At 43.8% G+C, this 10,000-nt stretch overlaps 1 protein-coding gene across 1 annotated transcript in view; it reads right to left on the bottom strand.

Annotated features, from left to right (window-relative positions):
- The window catches only part of LOC116052012 (receptor-type tyrosine-protein phosphatase R), a 47,437-nt gene that overhangs the window by 13,484 nt on the left and 23,953 nt on the right, over positions 1-10,000 (bottom strand). Inside the window, exons 8-10 of the mRNA XM_035996391.1 lie at positions 9,587-9,721; positions 4,378-4,567; positions 1,863-1,947 (exon numbers count right to left, since the gene is read on the bottom strand). Of these exons, the coding sequence (XP_035852284.1) occupies positions 1,863-1,947; positions 4,378-4,567; positions 9,587-9,721 (410 nt within the window). The remainder of the gene's footprint in view (positions 1-1,862; positions 1,948-4,377; positions 4,568-9,586; positions 9,722-10,000) is intronic.

Genomic DNA, 10,000 nt, shown 5'->3' with positions numbered 1-10,000 from the left:
AAAAAGCAACTGAAGACTCTGCTATTCAAGCAGGCTTTCAGTCAGTCCGGAGGTTTTTATGGTTGTTTGTTATGATTTCTATTTGTATTTAAATTTTCTTGTATTTTAATTTGTTGTATTGTATTTAGGGCTGTCAAACGATAATTTTTTTAATCGCGATTAAACGCTTAATTTCTATAGTTAATCGCGATTAATCGCATATTTTATCACATGATTATAACCTATTCTATTATTTTGCATTTAAGAACTGTTTTTAAGTCCATATTAACAATCAAAAGCAATTCTTACCAGTGTATCTTGATTGGGAATCAAATGAATGCAAAGAAAGTTACTTTATGAACTTGATTTTAAGATTTGTAATTATTTATTTCATCACTGCTTTGCCTGAGTGGGTAGCATGCTAGCAGGTAGCATCACGTTAACTGTACTACTATGCTTAGCTCCGTAGGTGGTAGCTCCAGCTTGACGTGCTTCGGTGATATTTTAATTTGGCTTTACGCAACGTGCATATGGCTTTCGACTTGTCTACGAGCCGTCCGGGAGTTTTGGAAAATAAAAAGCTCCATTCAGAGTTATTGCTGCTGTGCTTCTCCATCATGCTGCAGCCTGCAGCAGCAGGATGTGTTAGGAGGAAGTGGCAGCTCGATGATAAGTAACGGTGCTGCAAAGGGTCAAAATAGTAGCCCGTTAGGCACGACGCAAAGCCGAGGGAAGTGTAAAATAAATGAATAAATGAATAAATGCCGGCATGCGATTAATGCGATGAAAAAAATTAATCGCATCGCGTCTGCCCTTAATCGCATTGCGATTAAGGCTGACAGCCCTAATTGTATTATATTTTATTGTGAAGCACTTTGCGATTTTTATCTTTGCAAGGTGCTATACAAATAAACTTTACTTACTTACTGCTTTGGGGCAATTTTCAACTTGGCTTTTTCATACTTCTTTCAAACGTAGCAATGTTTTTGTCTTGTATATAAGACTATTTTTGACTCAATCTGGACTTAATCTTGACCTGCTTTTAGACTTGGTTTCAAGGTCTTTTCAATAGTATTCTTATGCCCATTTTAAACTCAGTCTTTAATTGATGTGGGTCTGCTTTTAGTATCAGTCTTTGACTTGGTTTCAAGTCTCTTTTAGATCCGATGTTGAGTGGGTCTCGACCCTCTTTAAGACTTGGTTTTGACTTGGTCTTGATCTCTCCTTTAAGACTTGGGGTTGAGCCCTAATTCAATTCAGTCCCGACTTGGTTTTGAGCCCCTCTTACACTGAAACTCAAACTGGACTCAGTCCTGGAGACAGTCTGGGACAGAGCAGCAGACGCTTGAGAAAAGACAACACAGAAACTTGAACACAGGAAGGAGTTTGATTGAGAGCAGCTCGAGGTGAGCATTCCTTCTCTTGATTGGCAGGAAGGAAGGAAGGACCCCCCCCCCCCAATGTTGTATTGATAATCATGCCCCCTCTCCAAAACATGAGTGCACAAACTAAAAACTATCATTGTGTGTGTGTGTGTGTGTGTGTGTGTGTGTATATGTTACATAAAGTCTTAATCAGGATAAATGTTTGGCTGGCTGTGTGAGAACAAACTGTGCTCTGAGGAAAATGTATTGTTCGTGTTTGTGTTCGTGTGTGTGTGTGTGTGTGTGTGTGTGTGTGTGTGTGTGTGTGTGCGTGTGTGCGTGTGTGTTCAGGGAAGAGGGAGGTGCGATATTAGCTCGTCCTTGGGGTTGTTGGCCTTTGACCTAGAGCCCCTCCCATATAATAAAACAACTTCCTGGTTCAACAGGAAATGAGAGATGAGGGAGGACACACACACACACACACACACACACACACACACACACACACACAGTACTCACTGGGCAGTATGGTCTTGTATCTGTTCTTGGTGCCGTGGTTTGGAACATCGAGCTCTTTGGGATCAATGAAATTCATGGGAATTTCCTGAGATGGAAGAAATGAATGTTAGAAATGTGGAAAAGAAATAACAGACACCTGGACAAACACACACTGCACATCGCACGTTGTCATTTTTATACCGTAAAGAGACAATCTGACCAGTTGGGTACCAAATACTGTAACTGAAATGACTCAATCAGAAGGGCTGGACATTTTCTACATTGATACAGAATCCATACCATCCATTATTCAATACCTGAGTTTGTAGGAATTTAAACATCTCATTTTGATTTTGCATTTAATAAAATACGGCAAACTGAAACGCAGAACAAAGAACTTAATAAGTAAAGTAGTATAGTAATAGTAAATAAAGTTTCTTTAGCAAGCGTAACAAACCGAGAAAGCTTTTTCAAGTCAAGACAATTTTATTTATACAGCCCAATATCCCAAATATTAAATTAGCTGAGGCTCTCTATTCAGAGGAAGACGAATGGTGTTTGGTGTTTTAAGCCCCCAACGTTGTCTTCCAGGCAGCGCTGCCTGGAAGGCACTAAGATTAAGGCTGATTTATGCTTCTGCGTCGAAATGACGGCGTACCCCCACAGACCCCCCTACGTCGCCGCGAACCTCCCTCCGAACCCTCGACGTGCACCTCCAAAAATGTGTAACTTCGAGGCGTGTAACACGAGGACTGTGATTGGTCAATATGTCCTGTGTGTAGATAGTCGTGTTTCAAGCAGCCTCCTGTGGGGAGTAGCAACAGGGCGACACTGACATCAGCTCTGTAAATAAACTCAGACATATTTTGGTTACAATGACGGGGTTATCCGTTTGTAAAGTGTCTATATGTCAGTAACGTTTTGAAATTAGTACTTCACCAGCAAGCAGTACTTTGGGGGCAGTTAACATAACATAAAATGTCTCTCTCGCTTTCGTCGGAAATGGCAGAGTTTCGCAATTGACCCCCCGGAAACCACCCCAGCGTTCTGGCGGTGAAATGCACCGTAATGCAAAGAAACACGTTCAACCTCGACGCAGAACTCCGAAAGGGTCACGACGCCGTAGCTACGGCGTGGAGTTCACGCAGAAGCATACAACAGCCTTTAGGCAATGGTTAGGGTTTGGTGCCTTGAAGGCGACGTTGGGGGCTTAAAACACCATCGAGCAAGACAAACCCCCCCAAAAAAACTTAAACAGGGAAAGATGCCAGCTGAACTTAGACCCGCCCACAACATTTGAGGTCAGGAAGTTCGGTCTGGACTTGATCCGTTGTGGAGCAACTATGCTCGAACCAGAGCTGTTCGGACCAATCAAATTATCAGGGGGCGGGCTTTATACGATGATGGACAGATGATCAACAGTAACGTAATCAACCACGTCACCAAAGAGCGCTTGGGTTGAATTTGTTTACAACAAAGATGGCTGCCGCTGGAGAACTGAGATGTGCAGATTCCGCCATCGCGTCTGTTACAGAAGATATCGACAGCGCATTCATTTTAAAAGAGGAGCAGAGAACCGCGATCAAGGAATTTGTCGATCGGAAAGATGTTTTTTGCCGTCCTTCCTACGGGATTCTGCAACATCACATACTCCGTTGCGCTGATTGGTTGTAGGTCTATCCGTTGCTCTGATTGGTTGTAGGTCTATCTGTTGCTCCGATGGGTTTTAGGTCTATCCGTTGCTCCGATTGGTTGAAGGTCTATCCGTTGCTGTGATTGGTTGTAGGTCTATCTGTTGCTCTGATTGGTTGTAGGTCTATCCGTTGCTCTGATTGGTTGTAGGTCTATCTGTTGCTCCGATTGGTTATAGGTCTATCCGTTGCTCTGATTGGTTGTAGGTCTATCCGTTGCTGTGATTGGTTGTAGGTCTATCCGTTGCTCTGATTGGTTGGAGGTCTATCTGTTGCTCTGATTGGTTGTAGGTCTATCTGTTGCTCTGATTGGTTGGAGGTCTATCCGTTGCTCTGATTGGTTGTAGGTCTATCTGTTGCTCTGATTGGTTGTAGGTCTATCTGTTGCTCTGATTGGTTGGAGGTCTACCTGTTGCTCTGATTGGTTGGAGGTCTATCCGTTGCTCTGATTGGTTGGAGGTCTATCTGTTGCTCTGATTGGTTGTAGGTCTATCTGTTGCTCTGATTGGTTGTAGGTCTATCTGTTGCTCTGATTGGTTGGAGGTCTATCCAATTGAGTGCAGAGGCATTTCCTTTCCTGGTTGGGTTGAACCATGCCTCATAATCCCAGTCCAATGGAGCAGCATCAGACTCATATTCTGACTAGAATCTGAGTAGGACGACATCAGGCCAGGCTCCAACAGGTATTTTTCCAAGAAAAACACGAACTGAATAAATCCGGGATCCCTCGTTTGGAAATCAGGATACGAGTCAACCCGCCAATCCTTGTGTTTCTCATTCAAGCCACCCTGCCTTTCACATTTAAATGTAATAACGTGAAATCAACCAAGAGTTTAACGACTTACGGCGAACTCGGCGTGCAGCTTGTGGGTGTTGACGACGATGTCGCGGAGCTGCGGCCGCGTCAGAGGCCGGCCGGCCGCCAACAGGTACTCCCTGGCCGCCGCCTCTCTGGGGGTTACCACGGCAACGCTGAGGGGCTCCACAGAGCCGAGAGCCGACATGTCCAACACCAGAGAGACGTTAGAGCCACGTCTGGGGGGGGGGGGGGGAGAATCAAAACCATCAGAATTACTAAATCTAAATTATGAAATACAAAAGTTAAAAGTCTGAAAATACCATCGTTGATTTATAATTAAATAAAAATTATTGGATTTCTAATATCAAATCAAAATGATGAGTGAAGGGAATTTCTTTTTTAATTAAATTAATTAAATGCTTGGATTTTTGTAGTGGATTTTATTTAATTTAAATCTAATTCAAATACATTAAATTAAGATTGAAATTAATATTACATTTTATTAAATTAACAAAATGGTTGCATTGTGTAGTGGATTTTAAATTAAATTAAGTCTAAATAAAAAAGAAATTATACATACTTTTAATTCAATAACATTTTATTAAATCAATTAAATAGCTGTGTTTGTATAACCCTAACCCTTTTTTAAGAAGAAGTTGATCTAACTGAAGTTTAAGGTCAATTTGTAACAGTTAAAGAAAAGGCAAGGTGTGCTGCGTCGGGTGTGTGTATGTGTGTGTATGTGTGTGTGTGTGTGTGTGTGTGTGTGTGTGTGTGTGTGTGGGGGGGGACTCTTCGTCTGGCTACGTGTCGGCCAGCTTCCTCTCCAGGATGTCGGTACTTCCTACTCGTCTGATTGCTGATTGGCTGCCATCCAGAGTGGACACACAGACACACACAGACACACACTCACGCACACACACACACACACACACACACACACACACAAAGAGACACAGACACCAAGAAAAACATCCCGTTCTCACCCTGAGCCTGAAATCTTCCTTCCTTGTCTTACCTTCAGAGTCACAGAGTGTCCTCCACACTTTAACACCCTCGCTCTAAACGCTGATGTAACCAGAACAAAATGGCCTCCGAGGTTGCAGCAGATAAAGGCTAAAGTGCTCGACACTGAGCGGAGGCAAAGATAACGATGTTTTCGTTACCATTATGAAACTACTTAAGAGGGAAAGTTAGGAAAAGAGCTGATAAAGAAACACTCGCACAGAAAGTCAGAGGTTATGTAATCAACGTTAGTACAATGGAACGTTTACACTCATTATTCACCTACACTGTTTGAGAAAATTGTACCATTTTCATATAGACAGGACCATGATGACGTTATTCTATCATGCTTTTATCGAAACAATCACATCTTTCTCCCTAGTGGCATGGTTTGGGTGTGTTTCAGTCAAGCACAAGAATGGCCTAAACCAAATTGTAAATTGGTCAAGTAAGCTGACTGGGGAGTCCCCGCTGCACCCCCACATCCCTGTATGCTAAACAACTACAGCGGATAGCTATTAGGGGTGGTACGGTTCATGAAATAACATCCGAACCGCTCGGTTCTCTTGTCTCTGTTCGGAGCGTGTGTGCGTCTCACGGTTCGTCAGTCCACTGTTAACGTGCACTAACCTCTAACTGCCGTAGTGCCCACTTTACACACCTACGTTAAAACACTTACTGGAAACGACGAGGGGGATGAGCTTGATGAACGCAACACATGGCAGCTGATTGGACGAACGCGTCACCTGGTTCTTGCTGCTCCCGAATTTCAAAACAGACTCTAACGGCGTCTCGTGAATACGATCTCATATTTTACGAAGGTAGTTCACCGTAAACGTGTTTCTGACAACATTTAAAGCGAGAAATAGGCCGTGCAGTTGCTGAATCTGTCTGTTTTTTTGATCGACAAAGGTCAGTTTAAAAGATTTTCGTCAGATTTTGAGAGGCGCCGAGCCGACCGCTACTCAGGTGGAGTGTGGAGTGCTGCAGGTCACGTCACGTGTAGAAATGTCAAGTGGGAGAGATGAGGAAGGCTGCCCGGAGTTGGAGGATGCGCTAGCGTCGTATATAGTCTGGTGTGTGGGAACATTTTGGATTTCATGTTACCTATGATGACAGCGGAAATCAAACAATAGATAGAACTGCCGCTGTGTGCATGTATTGTGCAACATGCATTCAATATGCTAATTTTAGCTATATATCATATGCTGAAGTATATTTCTGGAGTGTTAAAGATTAAAAGAAAAAATAACAAGAACCGTACAGAACCGAAAACCGTGACCCTAAAACCCTATCACGGAAAGAAAGAAAGAAAAAAAACACAATTAATGCAGTAATTCATGAGAACGATTCGCAAAATGGCACACAGAAAGAGAGAAAGCTGCGAGCTTTAAAAGGCAACCCCTGAATACTTTCAGAAAGTTAACAATGGCAGCGCTGAAGCCGACTCATTAATACCCAAGAAAGAAGAAGACGAGTACAAAGGGGTCACTGCATGAAGATCGTCAGCTCGGATCACTATCGGATCAGATGATATGGTACGTTTTACATTCCTGCCTCACGCCGCCAAGAGATCTAGAAATGACTTGCAACTCTCTGGTCCAGAATGTGACCTTTGACATTTCTTACATGTTTTGTCGGTTCGTGGGTTTTGTGAACCGTACCACCCCTATTAGCTATCAAAGAAGATAGCCTACACCCTCTGAAGAGGGAATTCCAGTCTCTCCCCTCTGGACGGAGGCTAAAAGTTCCTGGTTACAGAACTACAAGATTTAAAAACAGTTTTGTCCCAGCGGCAATCACTCTGTTAAACAAACTGTAAAATTATTTGCACAAAACGCACAAGCACTTTGGTCATGCACTGTTTTCTATTCTTTTTATCCATGTTTTACTACCTGTTTTTATACGTTTTAATGTTTTGTGTGTTGCATGTTATGTGGTGGTCTACAAAGTTTTAAGGATGTCCTGACTCTTAGACTGTAAACATAGTTTACCCTACGGGTACCAATGAAGTAACCTGACCTGATACTGTGACTATAACATGACAGGCTGTTCTGCTGCCTTGTCGTCTTTACTTGTTAACAGTTAACTATATACTGAGGAAAATAATTTAATTCACTTTGCTGCTCAAAGGCTACCGTCGGCAGCTACCGCTACCAACTTTAAAGGTGGAATGTTTTCTTGCATGTTACTCAGTGCATGAGTTGGATTGTGAATCAATCAACACACCTTAAGGGGCCTATTTTAACGATCTGAGCGCACGGCGTGAGCGCCTGGAGCAGGTGCGTTTAGGGTGTGTCCAAATCCACTTTTGCTAGTTTGACGGCGGAAAAAAGGGTCCGTGCGCCGGGTGCATGGTTCTAAAGGGTTGGACTTAGTGTCTTCATTAATTCAGAGGTGTGTTTTGGGCGTAACATGCAATCAACCAATCAGAGATCATCTCCCATTCCCTTTAAAAGCCAGGCGTGTTTGGACCTTGGAGCATTGCTATTATGATGGAGGATTTGCACCGTAATATTTTTATTTGTAATCTTCTGCATGTGTGTGTGCTGCTGTGCGTCCCTGTGTGTGTAACAAGCATAGTGTGCTCGCTGTGCACGAGCCTAGGAGCATTTTACTAATGCTCTGTTAAAATAACAATGAAATGCTGCGTTATTGACTTTAGACCAGGTTTTTGTTGATCAATGGTGCCATCACTTCCCACTGCCTCAAGATAGCAATACGCCCAGAATGCACCTGAACACACCTCCCTGTAAGACCAGCACGCCCACAATGCACCTGAACACACCTCCCTGTAAGACCAGCATGCCCAGAATGCACCTGAGCACACCTCCCTGTAAGACCAGCATGCCCAGAATGCACCTGAGCACACCTCCCTGTAAGACCAGCATGCCCAGAATGCACCTGAACACACCTCCCTGTAAGACCAGCATGCCCAGAATGCACCTGAACACACCTCCCTGTAAGACCAGCACGCCCACAATGCACCTGAACACACCTCCCTGTAAGACCAGCATGCCCAGAATGCACCTGAACACACCTCCCTGTAAGACCAGCACGCCCAGAATGCACCTGAACACACCTCCCTGTAAGACCAGCACGTCCATGGGCCACAGATGGGCGCAGGTGCATTTGCTGTTTAAACAATGCGGGCGCTGGACGGGAAATTGACAACTGCGTCGGTCTTAAACTAGCAAAGACACTTGTGTTGGGCTTTGCGCTGCGCCGGGTGACTGTCAATATCATCTCTAGCATAGACAGATTTACCGAAGTCTGCAAGCTGATTTTATTGCACACTGAAATAAACTGACCGTCAGCTGACGGCGTGGAATCAGTCTAAAAACTGACAGAATTCTTTGGAAAATGATCAGCAGGAATGAGAGCAGAGGAGTTTCCATGAATTGTAGGAAATGGGCTGATGGGGTCCTTTAACCGGCGGTTTGAGTGTAATCTGAAGACCATCAGAGCTCTAATGTAAATGTTCCTGACATGGTTTATAGAGGAGACCGGCTTCACTATCACAATGTAAACACACACACACACACACACACACACACACACATACACACACACACACACACACACACACACACACACACACACACACACACACACACACACACACACACACACACACACACACACACACACACACACACACACATACACACACACCCACACACACACCACACACACACACACACACACACACACACACCACACACACACACACACACACACACACACACACACACACACACACACACACACAGACAGACAGACAGACAGACAGACAGAGAGACAGACAGACAGACAGACACACACACAGACAGACACACACACACACACACACACACACACACACACACACACACACACACACACACACAGACAGACACACACACATACATACACACACACACACACACACATACACACACACACACACACACACACACACACACACGTGAGGCCAACACCCTGCCTGTCTTTAAAAAGGCCCTGAAAACTCACCTAATTGAACGTCTTTGTGATCTTTTATTCTGCTCTATGAAGCGACTTTGAGTACCTAAAGCGCTATATAAATGTAACGCATTATTATGATTATTATTATTATTTCGTGACAGTCTGGAAATCTATTGTTCCTAACTCAACCATGTAAAGCTTTTTGAACTATATCTAAATAAAGTTTTCATTATGACGTTATAATAAAGTGATTTTGTGTGCAGAGGGCGGGGTCTTCTTCTTACCTTTCCTGCAATCCTGCAGCAGGTTTCATCCTGAAGGGGGAGGGGCAGGGCTTTAGCTCGTTATTGGCTGTCACCGGGGCAACGCTGGCCAAGAGGGCGTGGTCGTTGCTGCTGACGACAGGGGCAGGGGCGGAGCTAGGAAGAGAGAAGTCAGACAGGAGACTTTAATGCAAGGCTGCCCAATTTGGGGCCCGCAGGCCAAGTTTGGCCCGTCCTCTCTTTGTTTTGGCCAGCCATGGATTTGACATGCTCATGCTCATTTAAAGATAGAGAAATATAGAAATATAAATATAAAGAAAATATTTATATTTATATTATACTATGAAACGTACATTTTGTGCAGTTAAAAAGTACGTAATCTGAGTTTAACGACAATGTAATGCACCGTGCTGGTAAACTTCCCATTTAAATTAC

This window comes from Sander lucioperca, chromosome 20 (assembly GCF_008315115.2).
Source record: "Sander lucioperca isolate FBNREF2018 chromosome 20, SLUC_FBN_1.2, whole genome shotgun sequence".
NCBI lineage: Eukaryota > Metazoa > Chordata > Actinopteri > Perciformes > Percidae > Sander > Sander lucioperca.
Note: the sequence above shows the minus strand (reverse complement) of the source record. Positions and strands in the feature narration are given on the sequence as shown.